At 37.0% G+C, this 27,449-nt stretch overlaps 1 protein-coding gene across 1 annotated transcript in view; it reads right to left on the bottom strand.

Moving 5' to 3' along the window:
• col18a1b (collagen type XVIII alpha 1 chain b) overlaps positions 1–26,322 on the bottom strand; it is a 32,353-nt gene extending 6,031 nt beyond the window's left edge. Inside the window, exons 1-36 of the mRNA XM_059497829.1 lie at positions 25,916–26,322; positions 19,870–20,411; positions 19,219–19,314; positions 18,954–19,010; positions 15,223–15,289; positions 12,100–12,146; positions 11,678–11,863; positions 11,548–11,574; positions 11,390–11,452; positions 11,052–11,135; positions 10,760–10,798; positions 10,188–10,340; positions 10,039–10,092; positions 9,887–9,931; positions 9,670–9,732; positions 8,789–8,908; positions 8,574–8,642; positions 8,463–8,489; positions 8,253–8,351; positions 7,869–7,904; positions 7,636–7,719; positions 7,503–7,535; positions 7,312–7,347; positions 6,511–6,570; positions 4,478–4,555; positions 4,335–4,370; positions 4,107–4,160; positions 2,516–2,587; positions 2,337–2,402; positions 2,190–2,223; positions 1,924–1,977; positions 1,790–1,824; positions 1,568–1,681; positions 1,327–1,483; positions 1,063–1,118; positions 842–970 (exon numbers count right to left, since the gene is read on the bottom strand). Of these exons, the coding sequence (XP_059353812.1) occupies positions 842–970; positions 1,063–1,118; positions 1,327–1,483; positions 1,568–1,681; positions 1,790–1,824; positions 1,924–1,977; positions 2,190–2,223; positions 2,337–2,402; positions 2,516–2,587; positions 4,107–4,160; positions 4,335–4,370; positions 4,478–4,555; positions 6,511–6,570; positions 7,312–7,347; positions 7,503–7,535; positions 7,636–7,719; positions 7,869–7,904; positions 8,253–8,351; positions 8,463–8,489; positions 8,574–8,642; positions 8,789–8,908; positions 9,670–9,732; positions 9,887–9,931; positions 10,039–10,092; positions 10,188–10,340; positions 10,760–10,798; positions 11,052–11,135; positions 11,390–11,452; positions 11,548–11,574; positions 11,678–11,863; positions 12,100–12,146; positions 15,223–15,289; positions 18,954–19,010; positions 19,219–19,314; positions 19,870–20,411; positions 25,916–26,207 (3,264 nt within the window). The 5' untranslated portion in view covers positions 26,208–26,322. The remainder of the gene's footprint in view (positions 1–841; positions 971–1,062; positions 1,119–1,326; positions 1,484–1,567; positions 1,682–1,789; positions 1,825–1,923; positions 1,978–2,189; positions 2,224–2,336; positions 2,403–2,515; positions 2,588–4,106; positions 4,161–4,334; positions 4,371–4,477; positions 4,556–6,510; positions 6,571–7,311; positions 7,348–7,502; positions 7,536–7,635; positions 7,720–7,868; positions 7,905–8,252; positions 8,352–8,462; positions 8,490–8,573; positions 8,643–8,788; positions 8,909–9,669; positions 9,733–9,886; positions 9,932–10,038; positions 10,093–10,187; positions 10,341–10,759; positions 10,799–11,051; positions 11,136–11,389; positions 11,453–11,547; positions 11,575–11,677; positions 11,864–12,099; positions 12,147–15,222; positions 15,290–18,953; positions 19,011–19,218; positions 19,315–19,869; positions 20,412–25,915) is intronic.
• Positions 26,323–27,449: the final 1,127 nt, after the last annotated feature.

Genomic DNA, 27,449 nt, shown 5'->3' with positions numbered 1-27,449 from the left:
TTACTAATCTTTGACATGCCCAAAAAAATATCCAGCCACAATTACTTTTTATATTGAAAATAGCTCATCTTGTTTGTTTTTTCCCCCAAATCAGTGACATCATTTATGAACTTTGCAATTAAAGAGTTAAAATCTTGGATTTTTTTTAAACATTTGGTAGTTTTGATCAGGATTGAGGTTGATTAATAGATTTATGCAAAAAATGTTGAAAAATAATATTTATCTGATACATATTTACAGCAGTTTAATTTAGTGGATGTTCATTCACGGACATCACGAAAGGTTGGTGAATTTGAACAACCCACAAGGGTTAAATATGAAAACATACTTATAGATTGTGAGTCAGAACAGCCGGCATTGTAGATTCAGGAAACAGTCCTCCATTAAATGGACTGCACACACACACGAATATTTGGTTTGAACTGTTCTGGAACAATGTTGTAAATACAACTTAACCACTGATTTCTTGCTGTGCCCTCTTTTGGAAGGCCAAACAAAATAGTTTTACTTTCACAACGAAACACACAGCATCTCCATGTCATGGCGGCGGAGGCAACAATACTACAGTGAGAATCAAAGTCACGCCTTCTTTCTTTGCGTGAACATTTGGATGGTGTTATGCAAATCTTCCCACACAGTGAAGAAGACGTGGGGGCATGTTTAAACATGTGTTTTAGGGGGGCGTGCTTGAGTCTTAACTTTTATAAAGAATATCTCTATGGATTTGAGACTTAAGTCTTTGCAACTTTAGGGATGTTATCTATGCATGATCACATCATATGACCCCTTTAAGTTTCCACTCTTCTTACAAAAAGATGGAGAAACAATAATAGACAATTACCATGACTTCTCTGATGCCATCATGTACTCTCATATAAAGTTCTCTGTTGTTTTTTACATAGATTAGCGTGCCTTCAGGATACCGGATAGTTGTTGCAGTCATGGTATCAACAGAACTCAAAACCATAACCTGAGGAAAAAAACAACAGACCAACTAACTACAAAAGAAAAGATCAATGTGCCTACAGACTTTAAGTAGTGTCACAGTATAGTGTAACTCACCCCGGTTAAATGTCCAGGAGGTCCAGGGGGTCCAGGAGGCCCAGGAATATGGATTGCTAAAGGATCAAGGTATTACAGTTAAAATCCAAAATCTTTTATTTATTGGCTTTTGCATTTATTGGATAGGGCAATTTGAGACAAGATTGGAAAAAGGCAGAGACAAGAAATTAGATCAGGACATGAAACAGGTCAGTTTCAAAGCTGCATCCTTCAGTACCCAAAATATATTTTACATGTGAGTGGCTGTGTGTGTAAATTCCTTACTTTGTGAAGGTTGGTGGGCACCTGGCAGCAATGATCCAGGGGGTCCAGGTGGACCTGGACTACCTGGGCGACCATCATAACCGATTCCTGGGGCTCCAGGAGGCCCTGGGGGCCCTGGACGTCCTGGAGGCCCATTAATAGATTCTCCTCTAGGGCCCTATACAAAAACACTTTAGTCAACAACAAGACAGAATGGTTTACTCAGAATCTAAGAAGCATAGTTTCACGTCTGTGTAGTCACCGGTGGTCCAGGTATTCCGGGTGGGCCTTGTGCTACACTATGATGAGGGTCATAGTAACCTGCTCCTGGTTCTCCCTTCTGTCCTCTAGGACCAAGCTCCCCTTTCATCTCATGCTACAGCATAACACATTACAAAATCAAGTACAATTTCCATGTACTGCCCGTATTCAGCAGAACATAACATGTAAACAGGAAACTTGTATAAATTTGGAATCATCATACCTTAAATGCATAAATGTCAAAGGTGGTAGTGAGACCTATGACAGAAAATGTTGACATTCAAATCATGTTCACATTTTGTTGTTTAGAAAAATCCTTATTCAACTGTTTCTATAAAAAGGCTTGATGTGTCTTACCTGGCAAGCCAGGGATGCCAGGTGTTCCTCTTTCACCCTTGTCCCCTTTTATAGCTGAGGTAATGAAATGTCAGATATGTTTACATTCATTCAGTTAGCAGATGCTATTATACAAAGTAATGTAAACAATTTTCAGAAGAATTCTTAACCATAAGAGCACACATCGCAAACAAATATTCTTATAAACATATTAATTATAAACTAAAATGGAATGTGATAACACCAGATATGGATTGGAAAATGACAAATCAGATTTATTTACTCACCATGGGGAAATCTTGAGTTGCCTTCATCATAACCCTAGAGGCCGACCAAATTAAATATTATGAGCCAGTACAAATACTATTTTTATGACAAATAAACCCACAAATTATGAGGTACTTGTTTATTTTTTTTAAACATTAATTACTTACATCATATCGTCCCACAGAAACTGAAGGTCCTGGAGGACCAGGTGGGCCAGGCGGCCCAGGGGGTCCCTAAAACCAGTTTAAAATCTTTAGTATTATATAAAGTATACTGTACACTGCTGTAGTAACAATTAAAACAAAATAAATAGTATGTTTGTTGTTCAAAGTTGTTCATTATCTACCTGATATCCATAACCATATCCTCCACCTGAATCGCCTTTCTGTCCTTTTTTACCATTTAGTCCAGGACGACCCTTTTGATTAAGAATATTGTATTTTTAGGAATATACCAAATTATGAACTAATAAAAATAATAATATTCAATGAAAAAATAATAAAATAGAAAATAAATTCTCTGCAAGCAACAATTATCAGGGTTTAGGCATCTTTGTCAAGCACATATTTTTCAAGCTATTAAGCATCTTCTTGATAGTTACCATGGGAAAGAAGAAAGAAGTAGGACAAAGACACTACATGCAAAAAATTCAATCTGATTGGGCTAATGATCCCACAGAGACATTTTTATGTTTGTCTGGTGCCTAGACGGACACATACCAAGGATTGCATTATAAAATCAATGTATTACAATAAATCTTACTGTGTAACTGGCCATTTAAGTAATGGTGACCATGTCCATTATTTTTGTTTTGGCTGGGAATGACCATGCTGATTTACAGTTAAACATGATTTTGATAACTTTTCATAATGGGATTCCATAGAATTTTCTGTACTAGGTTAATTTACAATAAACAGATGGTAGGAAGTCTTTGTGTGTGGCTGAGTAATGAGAATGATTCAAGATCCACCTACCAAATTTGGAGTTGCTGTGATTTATGGTCTCCGATTGTTAAACCATTATGTGTTGTCATTCTAGCTGCTCCCTGTTTTACTACTTAGAGGTGAGCAATATGACAAAAATATTTACCATGATCTAAGTAATGTTCAACCAAATGCTTTATCACAGTATATGTAATTTTCAACCACAATAAGAAAAGATATTACAATATCAGAGACATTACTAAATGAAATTAAAAGCATAACTAATATTGCTCAACACTGTCAGTAAATGACTGCTAATTAAATTTGTAAAATGCTTAATTTGTCTCAGACTCTCATCTGACTATTTTATCTTCATTGCTGCTTTTTGAAAAGGGTTTACTTCTACTTAAAACAAAACTGACCATTATCTATAACCTTTAATTACTATATTATCTCTATTCCTGTATGTTCAGGCATGTGACCAAACATTTGAATTTTCTGACTTTTCACTTGTTCTTAACTGTTCTTTTTTGTATCTTTACTTTACTTCACTTTACTTTACTTTACTTGATTGTCTGAACAGAGTTCCTAGACAGAAATTCATATTTGACACTGGCTTAAAAACACAATAAACAGTTTACGTACACTCATATATCTATAAAACACATAGTACACACATTATCCTCATAAAATCATGTTTTTATTAATACTTTAATTGATAAATTATTTATTCAACTGAATAATCATATAATTGTGTATATTATGTAGTAAGTATATAATTGTTTTACAGCAAATGCTTATGTTAATTTAAAGTAAATAAAAAAATAATAAAAAAATAATTGCGTTTAATTAAAATTTAATAAAAAGTAATTATACTTTTTATTTAGAGCCAACTATATGTTTGATGAATTATATTGGCTAATGCGTTGATACTGACAGTCACTGCAAAAGTCTATAATAAAATAAAATATGTAAAATAATAGAAAATCGTTAGATTTGATAAGAGTTACTCACTGGTCTGCCTGGTAATCCGATTTCTCCTTTTGGTCCAGGTGGCCCAACTGGACCCTAAAGAGTTAAAAATTTCAAATATATTTGATACATATCAATGACATATACTCTTGAAATATCAGCAGTGTTAATAATGGTAAATGCATTTCTTAATACTAGGGACATTTTGCAGGTAAATATAGAGCTTTTCTGTGTGGTATACCCCAGCAGGACAAAAAGCCAAAAGCTCACCAAAGGCCCCTCTGGTCCTGGAGGTCCTGGTTCACCCTAAAACAGATAGTACTGTAACTACATCAATTATCTAACAATGCTATGGATGCTTAAAAGTTCTAATCTAAACTCATCTATCTGAATGAAAGCAGCAGGTTTCTCACCAGCTGTCCAGCCAGCCCCCCCATGTTAATGGGTTTACCACTAGAGTCTATGATAAGGCCAGGTTCACCTTTTTGACCCTAAAGAAAACAGAACAAAATCATATTCAGTGTGAGAGGATGAAATATGCTCATTGAATAAAGGTAATATCTTCCAAATACTGTGAAGAGGTTTTTGTCTCTTCCTGTTTTTTATTTTTTGCACATTTATCACACTTAAAAGATTCAGATCATCAAACTCATTTTAATATTACACCGAGGTATTGCAAGTAAATGAAAAATGCAGTTTTTCAATGATGACTTCATTTATTAAGGGAAAAAAGCTGTCCTAATCTGTCTGGCCCTACCTGAAAAATAAAAATTAAAAAATAATTAATTGCCCCCTCCTGTTAAATCATGAAAGAACTGTTTAACCACAATTTTTTTAGAAAGCTGAGTTAAATTTCACTAGCCACACCCAGGCCTGATTACTGCCAGACCTGTTGAATCAAAAAATAACTTGTAGATTCAGGTACACTTGAACCTGTGTGACAAAGTGAAGCATGCTTAAAGAGCAAAACACCATGCCGTGATCTAAAGAAATTCAAAAACAGATGAGAAACAAAACAGTCTGGAAGGGTTATAAAGACATTTCTAAGGCTTTGGGACTTTGGGAACCACAGTCAGAGCTATTATCCACAAATGGAGAAAACTTGGAACAGAGACGACCCTTCCCAGGAGTGTCCGGCCTATCAAATTACTCCAAGATCACATCAACACCTTATCCAGGAGGTCATAAAAGAACCCAGAACAACATCTAAAGAACTGTAGGTCTCACTTTCCTCAATTAAGGTCCGTGTTCATGATTCATCAATAAGAAAGAGACTGGGCAAAAATGGCATCCATGGAAAAGTTCCAAGGCAAAAGTCATTTCTGACTAAAAAGAACACAAAGGCTTGTCTCACATTTGCCCTTATGGCCCAAGACTTTTGGGCCAATATTCTGTGGATTGTCCCATTGCATCTGGGATAAAATAAACATACCACATACATAACATGTAGCATTTCATGAAAAACAATTATACCAACAGTCAAACATGGTGATGGTAGTGTGATGGTTTGGGGCTGCTTTGCAGCTTCAGGACCTGCATGACTTGACATAACTGATGGAACTGAATTCTATCAAAAAATCCTGAAGGAGAATGTCCGGCTGTCAGTTTGTGACCTTAAACTCAAGTGCACTTGGGTTATGCAGCAGGACAATGATCCCAAACACACCAGTAAAATCTCCTCTGAATGGCAAAACATTTTTTTTAAGGTTTTGTAGTCAAAGTCTACTTAAATCCCATTGAGATGCTGTGGCATGACCTTAAAAAGTCATTTTATGCTCGCAAACCCTCCAATGTGGCTGAATTAAATCAATTCTGCTTAGAGTGGGTCAAAATTCCTCCACAGCGACGTGAAAGACTTATTGCCAGTTATCACAAAAGCTTGACTGCAGTTGATGCAGCAAAGGGTGGCACAGCCAGTTATTTCATTTAGGGGGCAATTACTTTTTCATGTAGTACCAAACAGGTTTGGACCGCTTTTGTCCTTTAATAATTTTTTTTTTTTTTTCAAAACGGCATTTTGTATTTACTCCGGTTATCTTTGTATAATATTCCTTTTTATTTTTATTTTTTTTTGATTTTGACAATTCAAGTGTGACATACAAAAATAAAATGAAAACCTTTTCATGGCACTGTACATATATACAGCCCTAAAAAAATTAAGAGACCACTACAAAATTATCAGTTTCTATGGTTTTCCTATGGGTTAAATACATCTATTCCAAATCCATTCCAATCATATTCTTATTTAGAGCATTAATTTGCAGAAAACAACTGGTCAAAATGACAAAGTATTTTCAGACCTCAAGTAATGCAAAGAAAACTATTTCATATTCATTTTTAAACAACACAATACTAATGTTTTAACTAAAGAATATTTGGTGCAGTACCCCTGTTTTTTTTATTTATTTTCTAAAGTGTATTTTCCTAATAGAGTTTTATGTATTACCTTGACAGAGTCTCCTGGTAGTCCAGGTTCCCCCTGATCACCCTTTGGACCCACTGGTCCCTTTAAAGAAATAAAAAAATATACATTATAAAACAGTTTTCACTTCTCACATTCTTTTATAGTTTAAAGCTTTAAATAAACCAATTTTAAGAGTGTAGACCAGTCTTTTTAATTCTGTAACATATATAGGTCTTGGCATCTAAATAGCTGGGAGAGCACGATGAATGCATTGCAATACACAATGATATTACGCAGCACCTGAAAATAGTCCCCAGCAACTCCGCAACTACACAAACTAGCTCCATGCATCACTATAGCGCAGGCTACATACACTCTTCTGTTTTCTACATGTATTTACATATTGATTTAAAAGAAAATAGCGCATCTTTGTGGCGCAGCTCACAAAGAAGAGTGTATGCAGCCTGCGCTACGGTGATGTGCGGATAAATTATTCTTGTCGCTTCATAACCTTACGGTTGAACCACTGATGGCAGATGGACTATTCTGACGATGCTTTTCATACTTTTCTGGACCCTGACAGTGTATTTTACTTGGCAATCTATGGGACAGTCACAAGCCTCCTGGTTTTCATCCAAAACATCTTAAATTATATTCTGAAGATGATCAAAGCTTATACGTGTTTGGAACGACGTGGTGTAAAGTGATTAATTACAAAATCTTCATTTTGGGGTGGAGTGTCCCTTTAGGTTTAAAATGAACATTTAAATAAAAAGGTGCAGATGTTATCCAAAATATACAATACTAGACTTACAACAAAATTACCAGTGATTAAAAACTTACAGGGAATCCTGCCTGACCAGCTATACCAGGTGTACCCTAATAAAACAAGAACAAAACATTTTTATTATATATTATAATATGCAAATAGTAAATCATAAAACACAGTATATTCTGTATATGAACTGCAGGATATTTTACATACTCAAATTATTAAAAAGCTATAATGACTATTATTTATCAGTTCCTTTCACCTGTGGTCCAGGGATTCCATATTCTCCATTTGTCTGAAATTAAATGTGATTTAAGTCACTGTTTGTTGTAAAGGATCAGTAAAATGTTAGTTATACAAGGTCCTTTGAGGGTTTACTGTATGATAACACTTACACTGCTATTAATATAGATAACTTGTCCTGGAGGACCTGGTGGCCCTGGTGGTCCTGCAGGCCCTACTACCAGACCAGGATCACCCTAAATACAAATATATTAATATAAATCTATTGCTTAGGTCCACAGAATAGTTATAGTGTTGAACTGGATTGAATACTGTTGCTGAAGGCTGAGTGAACTGGCGATAGAGATCCTACATCTAAGCTAAGTGTCTTCAAATGAATACTCACTTTTTCACCTTTCCATCCTCTTTCCCCCTTTAGCCCCTGTAAAAAAGAAATGGTAACACTTTAGTATAGGGTCCAATTCACACTAATAAGTAGTTGCTTAGTAGCATGTCTATTATTAACATATTGGCTGTTTATTAGTGCTTATAAAGTACATATAATGCATGACATCCATAATCCTACCCAATAACCTAACCTTAACAACTACCTTATAAACTATTAATAAGCAGCAAATAGTTAATTGAGTTAATTGAGGCACAAGTCATAGTTAATGGTTAGTTAATAGTGAGAATTGGACCCTAAAATAAAGTGTGACCAAAGAAATTACTTAAAAGTTACAGTATTGCTGTTCAAAGCTGATCTTCATGCTAGTGATCTTTCACTCACTATTTTTCCTGGAAAGCCATCAAACCCTGGCATTCCTTCTCGTCCTCTTTGACCTTCTTCACCTTTCTGACCTGAAATACCTGGTAAACCAGATTTTCCCTGCAAAAAAGTTTAGAGAAATGAGAATGAACTTTTCTCCCAGGTAGGTGTAATTTACATTGTAATTTGTAACATGGATACCACATTAAAACATATAAATCATAGTCTCACTGGTAGTCCAGGTATCCCCTGAGGTCCCTTTAGAGAGAGAAAAAAAAACAGGAATGAGGTGGAATAAGCACTGTGTTGCTGTGATTATGATGTGACAGCAGTTTATAGTACCTGTGGACCTGGTGGCCCCATGACTCCTGGAATGTATTGAAGATCAACTTCCTTTTCTTTTCCATCAGTCTGAAAGCACAGTGGATATGGCAGATCAAGTTCTAGGCCTCCTACTGTAGAGGCACAAAGTCCTGTGACTTTATGGCCCTTGTGATAGTCCTGAGATTAAAAGTTTTGAGGGTGCTGAACTACAAAGATTACAGTAAGTAATTTACAGTAATTCGGAAGGCCGGTCCAGGGGGTCCAGGGGGTCCTGGAGGTCCCTGAGGTCCCATAGGCCCAGGTGGCCCTGCCATACCTTCTGGCCCTGGGATTCCTACTGTACCTTTTGGACCCTAAAGAAAAGGGAATGGGAAGGGAGGGTTTGAAACTTGCAAAAGTGTTGTAAAAAAGCTTAAGCTGACTGTCTTTAGTTGACTAAATTTGAGTCAACTAATAAGTTTAGTCATGAAATTGGCTCTTGATAGGTAATATGCCTTGTTTACAACATGGTGCAGGGTAATAAGGGCTCTTATTGTAATCTGTCAACAATATATAATAAACTTAAAGATCAGTTAAAATCATCTATTAGACACTGCATGGTTTATGGGTTCACTTCATTAACATCCCATATCACTGAACAATCACACATCACAATTTCAAAACAGCAAAATACGGCATTCTAAAGCCTCATTTGATAAAATCACATGAATTGGCCAATTTTGAATGCACTCCGAACAACTTGTTCAAAACAATCTAATTGCAAAGTTTTGAAGCCTCGTGAAGCCATATTTTGAATGCATCCATAAACAGGTTATGTGAGCAGTCCTCAATTGTCACAATGTTGCAATGTTGCAAATAAATGCATGAAAATGACAAGCAAGCCTTGCACAAGAACTAAAAACATAAGTAGAAGAGTCAAACACAAAGTCTGTATTTGCTAAAGCAAAAGTCTGATTTGATCAGTTCACTAGCGCTCATTGAATGGTAGGCAAAATTTTGATGATGAAAAGTTGAATTTTTTTTTAAAAAATAACACTTTCATTCATCAGACAAGTTCTTGTGACACACAAAACTCAATTCAGTTAGTTTGTAGTCATGCATGATTTTAGAATACCTGTGCCCCACTAGTCTCCCAGGAAGGAAACCAGTTGGAGAAAAAAGAGAAAGCAGAGCTTTGCTACAGGGAGAAAAAAATATACATAGTGAAGATTAACTTCCCAAAAAAAAAAACATAGACAGAAATGTCTGACTTCAGTTGTATTTCAGTATTCTGTGAGCATATACTGTATTCACATCTAATTTATTTAATATGCTAGCATCACTTGTCTTACCTGTTCCCCTGCAACTCCAGGTAAGCCAAGATCACCACAGTCTCCCTAAAAGAGAGAGAGAAAAAATAAATAGTTTGATTTCATATATCAGGCCTATTAAAAATCATAAAAAAAGATATTAATATCATTTAAAAATTCAAATTAATATTTACCTTTTGGCCTGGAGGACCAGGAGGACCAGGTTTTCCAGGTCGCCCTGGGGCCCCCTGAGTCATAATAAAGAGAATAAACAGAACACAAACAAAATTCTACTAAATGTTTTAAAGTAAACGGGATTAATGAAGAGGGGACAATTTCTTACAGGACGCCCAGGGAACCCATTTTGTCCAGGGGGACCAGTGGGGCCAGCTTCAAAAGGTTCTAATTCTGGTTCAGTTGGCCAGTCTTGTCCTGGGGGCCCAGGCAGCCCAGGAAGCCCAGGAGGACCAGGTAGACCAGGATGACAGCATAAATGCTGAAAAGATGAGAACATATTGAACTTTAACTCCAAAATGAAATTATACATCCAAACACAACAGCAGCAGATCTAGTGAATTCATTGGGATAGTCAGTAGAGTAAAAAAAAAAAAAAAAAAAAATATTTATATATATATATATATATATATATATATAATTTATGTAAAATATGTTAAGATCTATTTTTATAATATGATGCTTGACATGGTGTGATAACCATAGTTAAATGGGTTTAAAAGGGCAAAGTTACATTAAGAAATGCCAAGATACATATTGTCATCAAAATTGTTGATGCTTTATATAAGAATAGTTTTTAGTATATTGCATATACACCATAAAAGCATAAAGAAATATTAAGAATGCTTTCAAATTAGGCTATTAGTCTTAGTCATAGATTGACTGATTGTTAAAACATACCGGCGATGATCCAGAACCATCCTCCATATCCATAAATGTCTGAAGGGACAACATTACAATATAAAACACAGATGTTTTAGCTCATTCAACAGGTTTCATGGTATTTCTATACTGTGACAACTGCTAATTTTCAGCAAAAGGAAACTCAAGAAAACAACTTAACTTAACTTTGTCACTACATACACTACATTTGCGTCACTATAATTCATAATAGGCTCTCATTAGTTCCTTCTACTGTAATCACAGTTTAACTCCAAGCACATAGACCTGTACTAGATGTATTTATACTCACAGTCCTGTCTGAGATTGAGGGTCCAGGAGGTCCAGGTGGCCCAGGTGGGCCTCTAGGACCTGACTGTCCTTCCCCTTTCTGTCCCTAGAGATACAAAAAAACAAAACAAAAAAAAAAACAAAAAAACAATAAAAACAAAGACAATTATTTTATTTATTGTTCCATACAAAGACCTTGGTGAAAAATAGCAATTTTCCCAGTGTGCCTGATAATGTTCTGCCTTCAAACCCTCAAAGGGCTTTTGTTTTCTTGGTTTTGGTCAACAATGATTTTTCACCTCCAGTATAGACCTAGTAAATTGTACATTTTATTTTCACAAAAACACTTTTGCAAACCACCTTCTGTCCTTTATGTCCTGTAGTACCAGGCGGTCCTTGAAAACCTCTGGGTCCTTCAGGGCCCTGAATAGTAACACAAAATGAGAATGAAGAAGTAATACACAAAATATTAGAAAATATTCAAACACTGTCCGAAAGAGTCTTTCCACAAAACTCACCGGTTTGCCGTCCTGCCCTGGTTCACCCTATAAAACATTAAACTTATGTTTCTGAACACTCATGACTCTTTTTAAAAATATGATTCATTTTAACAGTAATGAAAGGCTAATGGACGTTTATGTTACTCACTGGCTCCCCCTGTGGGCCCTTTGGACCTGGTGGGCCCATTAGACCCTGTATACTCTCCACCTTTATATCCCCTGAGCTTATCAATTCTGTTACTGGACCCTGGGGTCCAGCTGGTCCAGGTGGACCAGGTGGTCCTGGAGGCCCACGATCACCTTTGGGGCCAGGATATCCAGACCCAGTACTACCCTATACAGAAAAATGGGCAATGCGTATATCAGCCTTTTATGTAAGATTTACTATGCAAATTGCATATCGTCATCCATCAACAACAACAACAACAAAAAAAACATAATCTACAGTCTATTTACTTTAACCTTTTCTTTTTTAGACATTGTAGTAAGCGGTCTGTTAGCATCCCAATAATGCAACAATCATTTAATATGTTTGATTATAAAAGAACCCAAAACAGAACTGTACTGTACCTTATCTTGACTTGTGCTGGAGAGTGTGGCTGATTCACGTTTAGACTCTGAGAATGTAAAAGCAGTATTTCATGTTAAAATAAAGACCAGGCCTTTAAAATTACATTTTTAATGCAGATTAGTGCTATCTGCTGGGAGTAATAAAATAAAAATAAAAATAAATAAATAAATAACATATGAAATACTTATGTCTAATGTTTTTTTAGATATAAATATTTATATATAAGCCTAATTTTACTACAGTCAAAACTGAACACAGAGAAGGACTTTTTGTTACACATAACATCAGAATTTAATAAAAATAATTATCAAATCTGGTCAAAACCAGTATCAATCTGGTCATTGTTACAGCCACACCACTTCATTTGTGTGTGTACAATAGTGTGCTGTGTCTGTAAGTGTGTGTGCATGTGAGTGTGTATGCGTTTAAGTTGGTGTATTCTTGATGTTTTAGAGTTTAATCCCTTTCTTGCTGTACATCAATTAAATGTCTCTTCTTTTTTTTTTTTTTTAAACCTGTTGCATTTATTTTACACCCATGAAATTTTAGAGTGTCCCCCTTTCATTGCTGTGTGCTTTTTTTTGCATCATGTCTAATTTGTAGTTTGTACTACAAAAATATATATATTTTTTGTTTTTGTATTTATTTATTTTTTATATTTCCCATTTATATGTCGGTCATTTTTTACCAATAAGGAGCCCAGTGTGACTTTATTTATTTAAATTATTGAACCTTTAACATATCAAAATCATGATTTTTTGTGTGTTCACATAGCTAATGCGACAAAGTCACAAGTGTCATCCCATTCATATGAAGTGAAAAAACGTAAAATTTCTAAACATAAAAAGAGGCACAGAGGGTATAAATTTGCACTTTGTAATAATTTAAAATTAAAAGGTTTTACTGTACAGTAAATTTTAAATCACTTAATAATCTTTTTTCCTACATGGGTAAAATAAGCACACATTCAACAAATTGAATTTAATATACATTTAAGCAGATAAACGTAATTTATTCTTCACAATGACATCCAAATTAACTGATAAAACCCTTTGAAACATAAACATTTAGTAGCTATTTATTCATTCATTCATTCATGCATATAATGTGTATAAAGTGAATGCAATAAACATAATAGTTAAAAGAGGAGAGCTTTTTGCCTGCCTGTTTAATTAAAATTACAACAAACATTTGCTCTTAAAACATATATAGTGAAATATTATTTAAATTTAAAACATATTTTTTAAAACCTTATTCTTTATGTTTCCTGTGTTGGCAAACTTTATTGTCAGTGAAGGTTGTTTATTGACATTGATGTTTCCATGAAGAACCTTTCCATTGCACACAAGGTTCTGTGTAAATATTGTCCACAAGATGGCATTGCAGCATTACCATTGCATTCAGTTTGAAGCAATTTCTGTGTGTATGTCATATTTTGTGAGCTCTTACATAGGTTGTCCAAATTTCACAGATTCAACAATTTTCAAATTTACAGGTGCATCTCAATAAATTAGAATGTCATGGAAAAGTTAATTTATTTCAGTAATTCAACTCAAATTGTGAAACTCGTGTATTCAATAAATTCAATGCACACAGGCTGAAGTAGTTTAAGTCTTTGGTTCTTTTAATTGTGATGATTGTGGCTAACATTTAACAAAAACCCTCCAATTCACTATCTCAACAAATTAGAATATGGTGACATGCCAATCAGCTAATCAACTCAAAACACCTGCAAAGGTTTCCTGAGCCTTCAAAATGGTCTCTCAGTTTGGTTCACCAGGCTACACAATCATGGGGAAGACTGCTGATCTGACAGTTGTCCAGAAGACAATCACTGACACCCTTCACAAGGAGGGTAAGCCACAAACATTTATTGCCAAAGAAGCTGGCTGTTCACAGAGTGCTGTATCCAAGCATGTTAACAGGAAGTTGAGTGGGAAAAAGTGTGGAAGAAAAAGATGCACAACCAACCGAGAGAACCGCAGCCTTATGAGTATTGTCAAGCAAAATCGATTAAAGAATATGACTGAACTTCACAAGGAATGGACTGAGGCTGGGGTCAAGGCATCAAGAGACACCACACACAGACGTGTCAAGAAATTTGCTGAACCACAGACAATGTCAGAGGCATTTTACCTGGGCTAAGGAGAAGAAGAACTGGACTGTTGCCCAGTGGATCCAAAGTCCTCTTTTCAGATAAGAGCAAGTTTTGTATTTCATTTGGAAACCAAGGTCCTAGAGTCTGGAAGAATGGTGGAGAAGCTCATAGCCCAAGTTGCTTGAAGTCAAGTGTTAAGTTTCCACAGACTGTGATGATTTGGGGTCGAATGTCATCTGCTGGTGTTGGTCCATTGTGTTTTTTGAAAACCAAAGTCACTGCACTCGTTTACCAAAACATTTTTGAGCACTTCGTGCTTCCTTCTGCTGACCAGCTTTTTGTAGATGCTGATTTCATTTTCCAGCAGGATTTGGCACCTGCCCACACTGCCAAAAGCACCAAAAGTTGGTTAAATGACCATAGTGTTGGTGTGCTTAACGGGCCAGCAAACTCACCAGACCTGAACCCCATTGTCAAGAGGAAGATGAGAAACAAGAGACCAAAAAGATGAGCTGAAGGCCACTGTCAAAGAAACCTAAGCTTCCATAGCACCTCAGCAGTGCCAGAAACTGATCACCTCAATACCATGCCGAATTGAGGCAGTAATTAAAGCAAAAGGATCCCCTACCAAGTATTGAGTACATGTACAGTAAATTAACATACTTTCCAGAAGGCCACCAATTCACCAAAAAGTTTTATTTTATTTTGTATTTTTTATTGGTCTTTTGAAGTATTCTAGTTTGTTGAGATTGGTGGTGAATTGGTGGGTTTTTGTTAAATGTGTGCCAAAATCATCACAATTACAAGAACCAAAGAGTTAAACTACTTCAGTCTGTGTGGATTGAATTTATTTAATACATAAGTTTCACAGTTTGAGTTGAATTACTGAAATGAACTTTTTCACAACATTCTAATTTATTGAGATGCACCTGTATGTATGTGCCAAAGCCTGTTTGTTTGTACTCTTGTCATTAATCAAAAAAAAAAATAAAAAATTCAAAAATCAAATAGCAATTGCACAGACCTGTAGCTTTCTGATGGTCATCTGTTTCCAATGTAGGCCCTGTAGAAGCAGGTTCTGAAGGCAGGGGCTGCAGAACAGAAACCATTGAGATAGAAAACACACTCAAGACAGCTTTAAAAAGACATATCTTATGGTTGATAAAATATGTTGTTTAACTTATTTGTTTTGTCATACTTAGTAACATACCTTACATCTACTTCAGGTTATTTTGTTTTAAAGGGTTAGTTCACCTAAAAATGAAAATTCTGTCATTCATTACTTACCCTCATGTCGTTCCAGACCTGTAAGGCCTTCATTCATCTTCGGAACACAAATTAAGATATTTTTTTTTATTAAATCTGAGAGCTCTCTGTCCCTCATTAGACAGCAAGGGTACTCCCATGATCAAGGCACAGAAACCTAGTAAGGACATCGGTGAAACAGTCCATTTGACTTCAGGGGTTCAATCTTAATTTTACGAAGCTATGAGAATACTTTTTGTGCACAAAGAAAACAATAATATAATCTATTTAACAATTCTTTTCCCCAGTTAACATCTTCTGCCATTTTGGAGAGTACCCCAGAATGTAATCTATGTAATCAGCGTTGTTTACATTCAGCAAGTGGACAATTTCTACTGAATGTAAATATAGCTGATTACTTTGAGTATGTTGATGTTATTATTGCTTTCTTTTTGCACAAAAAAATATTTTTATTGCTTTGTAAAATTACAGTTAATCCCCTGATGTCACATGGGCTATTTTACCGATGACTTTGCTACGTTTCTGTGCCTTGATCGTGGTAGTACCCTTGCTGTCTATGAAGGGTCAGAGAAGTCAAAGATATCTTAATTTGTTTTTTCGAAGATGAAGGAAGGTTTTAAGGGTTTGGAACGACATGAGGGTAAGAAATGAATGACAGAATTTTCATTTTTGGGTGAACTAACCTTTTCCAAAGTTCAATACATTAAGCAGTATAAGTGCTTTCTATGCCACTAAAAATCAATTCAACCAACAACAAATATGGCAGTGAAGTAGTAGGAGATTATAGGACTGCTACAAGTATGAAATCGCAGACATAAAGTATGTGACCAACCTCCTGAGATGTTACCCCAAACAACAGCTACAAGGCAGAATTAAGCAAAATAGCCTCTCCTTCCTGAAATTGTGGAATTACCTATAAACATGTGAACCATCTTGTCCAACCATTATGAATATTAGAAAATTCTATACTTAGCAACATTACAAAAACTTAAAATATTTACAATTACAAAAATATATTAAGGTTTTTAGTAATTGTCTGGGAAATATGAAAAAATAGTAGTTACTAATTTTTTAATCACTTTATATTAGGTGTGCCTATGATTTTTTATTTTGAATCGCAAAACACTTATGCTGCTACTGAGGTGGGATATGTGAATAGGGCAGGTTTGGTGGTAAATATTTAAGGGGTAGTAGTTGGGTCAAAAGTGTTGGGGATAACACCTCAGTATACAGTGCCCTCAGTGCCCTCATGGAGGCTCGCCTGCCACCCTTGGTGCTTCAGGGCTCAGTGAGCTCCAATGAGCAAAATTCCCAGCTCCCGCCTGGCAACGATACAGCATGGGAGCGCTCTCCCCCTCAATTGAGGGTGCTACAGCAGTCAGGTGGTCGTTCCTTGTCTGTCATCCACTTCAGGGCACCAAACTGGCTCCTCTAATAACACCAGAGGCCAGCCTTGAGAGGCAGGTTCCCTTAGTAGATTTTCTGTCAGCGTGGAAACTTTCCAGTTCGGTTCTCGCCCACCTCGTTTCAATGGGGTCATTGACAAACTAGTGGGCCCTGAGCAGGCTCTGGTAATGGAACAAGAAGCAGATACCTCTCTTGAGGAAGGGGGCCATAAAATGTGTTCCTCTTCCATCTCTCTCTCTCTCTCTCTAGTGATAGAGCATCCGGTTTCTACATCTGTTACTCCATCGTTTCGAAGAAGGATGGAGGGTTGCTTTCGATCTTAGATCTCTGTCTTTAAGCGGAAGCTTTTCACATCATGGTCCGGACAGCGATTGCAAGACCGACTCAACTGCCCAATTGGTACAGTTCTGGAGTTTCTGCTGGAGTGATTTTCCACAGGGCTATCTCCCTCCACTTTGAAGGTATACAAGACGGTCTTATCACACCCTTCTGGGTGGTCAGTCATTGGGAAAACACACACTTATCACTCGTTTACTCCATGGCACCATGAGGCTGAGGCCAGTACAGCGTACTAAGGTGCCCTCATGGGATCTGGCTGTGGTTCTGGAGTGGTTATGCAATGCCCCCTTTATACATCTAGATGAAGTTTAAGTCAAGTTTCTCAAGCCCAAGATTAATTTTCTCCTCGCTATTTCCTCACTTAAAAGGATCGAGGATCTTCAGGCTCTTTCTGTTTCATGTCTGGAATTTGCTTTAGGCATGGTTAGGGCATTCCTTTACCCAATGTTCGGGTATGTCCCGAAGGTGCCCACTTCTTTGCCGGGGCCCATAGTACTTCTGTACTACTCCATTCTAGGAAGTAGGCCAAGAAAGGCTTAATATGCTCTGTCCAGTTCGAGCACTGGATGCTTACACACAGAGCTGCGCCATTATGTAAGGCAGATCAGCTGTTTGTTTGCTTTGGTCCACCAAAGGATCTCCAGCGACCAAGCAGACTATGAGTAGATTGGCGGTCAAGGCCATCTCACTAGCCTAAGAGTCCTCTGGCCTCCTGTCACCCAAGGGGTTCAGAACGCACTCGACCAGGTATGGCAGTATGGCAGCCTCCAAGGCTCTCAACTTGGGTGGCTCTCAATTTGTGCTTCTGCGGGCTGGTCCTCTCCACACTCTTGTTCGCTTGTCCGCTTCTATAACCTAGACCTGGCATCTACCCCAGATTCCCAAGTTCTCTCTTTGTGATGTGCTCATGAGATACACACACACATGGTAGTATGTAGTAGGACTTGGTAGTATGGCGCAGTGAGTTCAGTAAGAACGTCTCGAGGTTACGTATGTAACCATGGTTCCCCGAGGGAACGGGATGCTGCTTCTCCTTGCCATACTCCCTGCATCCCTGCAGGTGTTACTTCATCGAAGCTAACTTTTGCTTTGACGGATGTGCTTTTGTACTTCCTGGTGCTCATGTCACCCTGCTTGTGACGTCTCGCTGCTCCATCGGGCTGATTTTACACGCGCTTCAGAATGCGGTCACGCATGGGCATTCCCAAAGTGATTCTAGATGCAGCGTCTCATTCCCTCTGGGAACCATGGTTACATACATAACCTATAGATGTTTCTTGATAGTTAATAGTAGTGTTAAAATTGTTACTCATTTGTTCCTTTGTCCTTATTCATTAATGATGATATTCTAAAGTGGTATCTTTTAAGTGAACATCCGATAGACACATCACATTGCAATATGTCACAAGTAGTCCTGTAGTAAGTATTATTACATTACATTATTAATTTAGCTGATGCTTTTATCCAAAGCGATATACAATTGCTATATATGTCAGAGGTCACACGCCTCTGAAGCAATTAGGGGTTAAGTGTCTTGCTCAGAGACACATCAGTGTCTCATAGTGGATTCAAACCGGGGTCTCTCACACCAAAGGCATGTGTCTTATCCACTGCACCATCAACAGCCCATTATAAGTATTAATATGCAACATTTGCTTTTTCACCAAGAGTTTTTTACTAGAAGGGTTTGACAGAACTTATTTAGTCAGATAAATACAATAACTAATGTCTAAAAATACTTACTAAATTAAGATCCATGTCCATTCTGTGATCTATTCCACTTCCGTTTTCTCCAGAACTCTACAAATAATGAGTAGGAAGAATTAACTTCGATTTCGCACATTAGCATTTAGTTAGTAAGCTAGCAATATATTCAGTGGGAGAAAGTTTAAGATTCATTTCTGTCTGTGTACTATAAACAATACATAAAAACAAAAAAAACAAAAACAAAACAAAAACAAAATGTAGATATTAGAATGACACAGTTTTAAGATTATTTGCAGCTTACATCATAGTCATCATCATCATCATCATCCTCAGGATCATTACAATGACGCTCTGCAGCTTGTGGGTTTCCAACCACCCTTAACTCTGAGATCATGCCCTAAAAAAACAGGTCAACATCAACATCAGAGTTAACATCAGTCAACACATCAGGTGTAGTTGTGTATGAACATAAATGTCATTCCAGATAATTATCCTGGATGGATGGATGTATAGATAGAGTAGTTATACCATATTGGTTGGGGCAATCGACTGATCAGTTAATCATTTTTCAGACAGACTCACTGACAGACAGAAAAACTACAAAGGGCCCATGATACATTTGCTTTTGTCTCTTTGTATATTTGAACAAAAAGCATACATGGTAACACTTAAGGGTTATTCCAATTCTCAGTATTATCTAGTTCCTTATTAGTTGCCTATTATTAACATATTGGCTGTTTATTAGGACTTATAAAGCTAATGTTCTGCATGACCATATTCTACATCCTCCCCAATACCCAAACTTAACAACTGATTTATTAACTCTTAATAAGCAGCAAATGCAGTTTAGGCAGTTTATTGAGGCAAAAGTAATGGTTAATGACTTGTTCTTAGTGAGAAATGGACCTTAAAATAAAATGTGGCCAACATACAGAGTTTTTTTCAGACATACTTGATATTTGTCTGGGTCATCAGCTCCACTTTGCCCAACAAAGATCTTGGAGAATGTCTCAAGCTCCAAGTCATCAGGTGAGCGCTCAAACTTTACCATCCCGTGTTCAGATTTACAGTCCTCGTAGAAAGACACCTGGTCCAGACTAACAGCGAGAGAAAAGCGGCTCCACTCTTGTGGCTTGTGTTTCACCTCAAAGCTTGCCACCTCTTGAGATGTATCTGAATCGGGCTCTGTGTAGTAAAAAATAACCTTTCTTTTGCCATCCTTCACTGCTGAGAGCTTGACCCCGATGTACATGATCTTTTGATTTGAGTCAGTGATGGAGAAGAGGACTCCAGCATCTTCAGAGTTGGGCTTCAAATGGAAGACAAGAGAGAAGTCACGGTAGAAGGGAGTGGGAAGGTGGACACGTGCCATCTGTTCTGTGTTGGTATCCTTTGTGAAGAGGTAAGCAGTTTGTCCATTTGGGCCTGTAACCCGGGTGATGTTTTTAGTTAGAGGGTTTCCAATTAGTTGCAGAAGGGAGATTCCACTCTCATCTATAATACAAAAAATTATGGAAACTTTACAGTTGAAATGATGTAGTGTTTGGTGATGTTACATACACTGAAAAATATATTAAATGAAAATTAAATTAATTTAGTTATTACTGAATTTTCATTTGCTATTGAAATATTTCAAAGATTCAGTTCTTTTTGGTGCCTAAAATAGCGAGTGTCTTTTAGAAAAAGGACCAGATAATATATAATCTTTGCAATACATGTAAGGTAAAATTGCACCCTTCAATAAAGTCAACTGGTTCAGCCTCATAAATCAACATGCTGCAGCCTCTGGGGACTGACAAAAATGGGGACTGGTGATTATTACCATGTCTACAGAACGTGGAAAAACAGTCAGACACAGTGGGATAATTCTTCACAGTGTACATTACAGTATGTCCTGAGAGAATCAGACTAAATTTAGCATGCTAATTATGTGAAATTTAGCTTTATCAGGGTTGATGATGGAATATAGGGAGACCATTGTCAGATCACAGAAATGTAAAGGTCTCTAGGTCTTGTAAAGACCTGACTGTTCTTTAGTGTAAATGTTGTGAAAAATATCATAGTTTACATTTATATTAAATAGAATTACTTAAATAGAGTTACTTTTGGACTCACTTAAACATGACTTATGTCTATTTTTATGCAATACAGTATGTGTTATGTTTACTGCTGAAAGTACTAAAACACATTTATTAAATATGCTTGTGTCAAGTACTTTTTAACAACTGTAATTATACATTTGTAATGATAAAGTTCCATTTTAGGCAAATTTTAAATTTCTAAGATATTAAATATTAAATAATAAACTAGTTATATGTGTAAAAACTACAGTATTAGTCAGCACGTCAAAATAAGTGTTTAAGCATAACATAGCAAAAGATTATGAAAACAATGATTAAAAAATGACTTTAAATTCGACATTATTACAAAGTATGACCGTTACTCTCTTTAATGACAGCACAATATACATCATAAATTCATTGTAAAAATTTGTCACACTCCTAAAATTGTTTATAAGTAAATGTAATGATAATTACTTTTTTTGTACTTATTTAAAACTTGTTACCCAAATAAACAAAATTATCTGTATTATTCATTGACAGGTGAATTTGGGAAGTGAAACAAACTACCATTTTTATATTAGTGGCCTTTTATTGTATCATATTATCTGCAAGTACAGTATTTAAAAATATAAGATTGGAAGTATACATCAAGTGCACATTCAAAACAATTACAGTAAGTGCACTCTTTTTTTTTCAAAAGGGCAACAGCTCTGAATTTTTATAAAATAAACATATATAAATACCTATCATACAGCTGTCAACCATTACTCCAACATATGTTACTGTATGAAGAGGTTTTCTCTACATTCTACATCTAAACTTGTGTATACTGTTGTATAAACTGTTGTTAATTCTTGCATACAGGAAGATGGGCAGGCAGATTTGGGCTGAACCAAGCTTATACTTCTGACTGTGGGAACGGCATGTCTAATTCTAAACTCATGTTTCAACGGCAATGGCAGCTTAGTGGCTTTTCCATTCTACACCATGATTCTCATTTGACACGGCTGTCCAGTCGCTCACCCACTCAGCCGGCATTTATTTCATTCCTGTGTTGTGCTGTCACCCTCTTTCAAAACACTTACACAGGGGATTCTGGGAGTTTAGCTGGCCCTGGACTTATCTAGTCCAGATGTGTCCACTTGCTCCTGGATCCTGCCTCACAACATCAACTCTAAAACAATCCACTTGTAAATCACAATAAAGGTGGAGCCATTGGAACCACCATAAAGTTCAGACTGCAAATTACACTATGAGTGAGAGTACATCATGTCAAAAAATGATTTCTTATAAAGCCTGACACGAGACATTATAAATGCTACTAAAGTAAGTAATAAAATCATCTAGCATCTATGCAAAGCTTGACTGACACATACATTTGATAAACCATATTTCAAAAGTGTAAACATAAGCAAGAAATCCTTTCAAAACATTATTACAAAGGAAATTATATTTAAAGTACTGGTGAACGATCATTCTGCACTACTTGAACTATCTATCTATAATTAAACAATAACATGTTCTCTATACTGCAACACTTTTGAACATGCTGATGAATAAATCGTCCCTTGGGCACCAGTGTTATTGGCCAGCTGTTCCACACTCTCCCACATGCATCCTACAGCTGTGATAAGACATGACTAAACAAAAGTTTTACAAAAAATATTTTTTTCTTAAGGGTTGTAGGTCTACTGACAGCTGGATAGGTAAATGGAAATTAAATGAATGAGATGGATACCGGAGGATCCTGTTAACTGATACCTCCTTGACTCCCAAGAGACCTAATTAAGATAAACTTTCCCTTCAGAAAATTATCTGAGCCCCTGTACTTCCCAAGAGATAAGACAAAGTGTAATTCAAGGAAATGACCAGCATGAAACAGCTGCCAATTATAACAATTCAGCTCTTTTTAAACACTGTCTAATGACTTATACTGAAGAAATTGGAATAAGGAATAAAAGGAAAACTAACATACTGAATGCAAAATGGCCTAAATCCAAAAAGAATGCACTGAAACTAATTAATAGATGTTAAATGATGAAGTCTGGATGCAGTAGCAGAAAAAAACCATCTTACAGCATGGTTTGCACGATACTCTTTAATATGTTCATTGGCAGTTGCTTGCCTTTGAGAAGTTTTCATGGTGCTTTCTCCAAGACCACAGTGATAGATCAAAACGCCAACCTTATTAATTACCATCACAGTGCATTGCGAGAGATAGTCATAAATATGAAAGGTCATTAAACGATCAAGGAAGACTTTGTGTCAGATAAGAACTGCTCTTCCCCCACAACAGATCTTCACAACTGTCTTCACAATGAATCCTTTTTTCTATCAATGTCCCAACATATCTTGCACATCATCTAAAAAAAAAGAGAGAAAAAGTCCCTCATAGCTAAAAATAAAGCATTTTGAATCTGATCGTGGATTCTCTGCTGTGTCTTGTCACACATTTTCAGAGGGAACCTTGTTGTTATAACCAGCACACAAAGAAAGTTCTTGACTTATTAATAATACAGACACAATAATCTGCTTTTTTGTCCAAGTGTTACTCTCCAACAAACGTGGCTGATGTCATCCACCACAACTCACACATATTTATGAAGATGGAGGTCAAACTGGATTGTGTTTGACAAGAATGCTTATTCAGCATGGTGAAAAATCAATTTTATTGTGATAGATGTGATAGCTTGCCTTAAGTATCATTCACCTGGATCAGTAGTTTTTTTTTTCTTTTTAATAAATTGAAGTTTTTATGTATCTCATATCTCTCTGTGACGTCTTGTTCAACTGCAAGTAGGTCATTTACACCATTTTGCATCTTAAAGCATTTACCAACAGTAAAATTACTTGAGAGACATTAGCATTGAAGTGAAGTGAAGTGAAGTGACATTCAGCCAAGTATGGTGACCCATACTCAGAATTTGTGCTCTGCGTTTAACCCATCCAAAGTGCACACACACAGAGCAGTGAACACACACACACACTGTGAGCACACACCCGGAGCAGTGGGCAGCCATTTATGCTGCGGCGCCCGGGGAGCAGTTGGGGGTTCGATGCCTTGCTCAAGGGCACCTAAGTCATGGTATTGAAGGTGGAGAGAGAACTGTACATGCACTCCACCCACAATTCCTGCCAGCCCGGGACTCAAACTCACAACCTTTCGATTGGGAGTCCAACTCTCTAACCATTAGGCCACGACTACCCCATGATTGCTTTCACAGTGAACATAATTCTGCTCATAGATGACTTAAAGCTCAGGAGTTTGGAGTCCCAGGTATAGAAATAAAAAAAGCATTGCTTTAAGAATGAAGCACTATAGGAGCACTTATACAAAGTGAGAATAAATGACTTTGCCTGATGGATAATTTTTTTTACTACATTTCACATGGACAACCATAGACTCTCCTGATCTCATCTAAACTCTAAAGCTAAGCAAGGTTTGGCTTGGTCAGTACTTGGATAGGAGACCACCAAGCAATGCAATTTGCTCATCAGAACTGACCACAATGAGTAAACACTGGTTATATAACCTAATTCTGACATAACATAACACATACTGTAAGCGGATTCCCCATATCCTTCTCATTCACTTATAACTGCATATAAGTGTGTTTCAGACAAACGTTATGGTGCATATACACATCATCTCATTCTTATTCTTCTTTAGTTGATGAATCAGGAATATTCTATATTAGTACACAATAATTAGCTTAATACATGCATAAGGATTTCCACACCACAGTTTTCTCCTGTATTAGTCAAGTGTGTCCCTTTCAAAACCAGTCAAAATACAATAAACAACTTTTATACAGGCCTCAACTACACACGATCTAGCTATATAAAAATTATTGTATGGCACTTAATTATTCTGTGTCTAATAATAACAAATTGTAGACTGCCAGAATTCTGTATACATTTTACATTTTACACTAATTTACGAAACAAAAATTAACTGCACACATATTAATGAATAATTACTCCTGATTGGAAATGCTTGCACTCAGAGTTTACACACAAATATGAGCTACAGGTTAAAAACTGTCAAAATGAAAATGTTTAAAATGAGGGTGCAATTAGTATTCATGCATGCATGTAATTCTAATGGATCCACACTGAGCCACGCATGCAGACGCAGACCTCACATTACAGGAGATGTGCATAAGTAAACATTCTGCTGGTTAGCGTACACCCAGGTAGTAAATGTTGGTCTGAGCCCTGGCAAAGCGATAGCAGAGCAGAGCAACCACTGACAGACAGGAAGTGACCTGTGTTTCTCACGGTAGAAAGCACAGCAATAAAAAAAACATACCGACAAGACAAGCGGCACAAGTTTGAGATGCATCACAGTTTTACCTTTGTGGTTACTAACGGTTAGGCATGACTGACTGGGCTCTGGTCCCTCGGGGAGGGTGTGGCAGGCCACAGGCAGGCCCCTCTCCTGTAGGACTGTCCAGCAGCTGTCCAGCAGCACCTCACAGAAAGTCCTGCAGGGTAGCAGGGCTATCCCAGGTTTCTCAGAGGGCTGATGGCATCTTGGTGCCAGTAGTAGGCAAAAAAACCATTCCAAACCATGGTGGCAGCCTGAGCGCAGGAGCCAACCCCATTCATTTAACACAGCTACCACATCCTCTGCCTGGGTGTGGTTAAAAAAATTAGGTACAGAAAATGTGACTTCACCATGAGATAAACAGAAAGGCCAGTCTGAGCCTCTTGATAAGCAGTTTGTGGAATCCTCATTGAAAGTGGAAGTGCTAATTATACTAATCCTGCTGTCAGTGACCCTTGTCCCTGTAAGGATGATCGCTGTTGCTTTGCCTTCCTGAGCCAAATCCATAGTGGGCCCTGAGCCTAAGCTTGACCCAATGGGATCACCTGAGGAAACTTTGACATTTATTTCATGTTCGACTTCTTCTGATAAAGACTTATTATTACCCGTTTTAGAAAGGTGAAGCTTCGAGGAGATGAGCGGTGTCCTCAGTGTGACATTGTTATTCACAGTTGAGTTCTGGTCCCAGTTCTCCACAAATCCTTGGATCGCTCTGGCTTCATCTATTTTTTCTGACCCTACACCAGCAATTTTCTCTTCCTTACTGATTGTTCCACCAACAGAAGTGTCATTGTCCACTGTGGGGGCCTCTGTAACAGGTGAACTATTCCACCAAAAGGCATTAAGAGGACCCACATACAGAATCCACAGGATAGACAAGCCCCAGCTGAACCTCATCTTTGCATACACACTAGTCCTTCTGTTGCCCGAGTCATTCAGAACATGCTATCAGGCGCGTCTCACAAAAGTAGTCAACCCAACACTGCAATGCAAGATGAATTATCTTTTCCTTCTCTTAGCTCATTGTAACAGGGGGAGAGCGAGAGACGGAAGGCGTGTTCTCTTTAATATAAGTTGGATCTCATTGGCCACTTCTACTTTACTTTCCAAAATGTGAGAAATACACAACCCCCCTCTGTGTCTCAACAGACCCCGCTTCGAGAACACAGATGTGCAGCCTCAGTTTTCCTCATGCTCCTCTTTTGAGAATAAAATCCATTTAAAGACCCCTTACAAATATTTAATATAGCTTACTTGTTTGCTTGCAGAACTTCAATGCCCATTTCAATTTTCATGAATGACTGTCAGTAAAATTAACAATCAATTTTTTCATTCTGAAAAACACAATGCGGAGATCACTATGTGCACATGTTTTTCTTTAAAACAATCAAATAATTACATTTAATTGGAAAAAGTTTATGTAAAGCAACTGTATGTCCGATTTTTTTTGTTTTTTGTCTTGAGGTATCAATTTCAAAATCATTCTAAAGGTACACTGACTTCTGATAAGATAAATGATTTCTTGCCGCTAAATGTCTGTTCTGGGAGTATGTACAGAAAGTTTGGTAAGTGGGTACAAAATTCCATGAAAAGGGTGAATTGCACATGATTGTCTACAGCAATTACAGCAGTGATACATTTACAAAAGTGAATTCCACTGTAGACTGTAGTGGACTCAAATGGAGCAAAAATACATTTATGCTTTACACCAAACTTTACTTTACTTTACATTTATGCATTTCTTTCTTCAATACAAGACTTTTCATAGAATGCTACAGTCCAAACAACCTTTTTGACTTTCATAGTATGGGCAGACTTCATTTTCCTTTAAAAGCTGTGCGGCATCAGTAACCCCCTACATAAATTCACAATTTGAATATTGTTCTTAAAAGACTGTCTATGATCTTCAGTCATTTTTACTCATTATTAATACTGTTTAGTCCTTATTATATTCTACAGCATTTGCACAAAACAGCACTGCAGTTATTTAAGGGGAAAACCAAGCAAATAGTTTACATTTCTACTCAGTCCCTCACTGGTTGTACTGAGAGCTCATTGTACATCTATTCATGCCAGCAGGGCATTTTGGCGTGGGTCTGAGTGACAGACACACAGCAGCTGACAGCATATCTGATCTGG

Source organism: Carassius carassius, chromosome 17 (assembly GCF_963082965.1).
Source record: "Carassius carassius chromosome 17, fCarCar2.1, whole genome shotgun sequence".
Lineage (NCBI taxonomy): Eukaryota > Metazoa > Chordata > Actinopteri > Cypriniformes > Cyprinidae > Carassius > Carassius carassius.
Note: the sequence above shows the minus strand (reverse complement) of the source record. Positions and strands in the feature narration are given on the sequence as shown.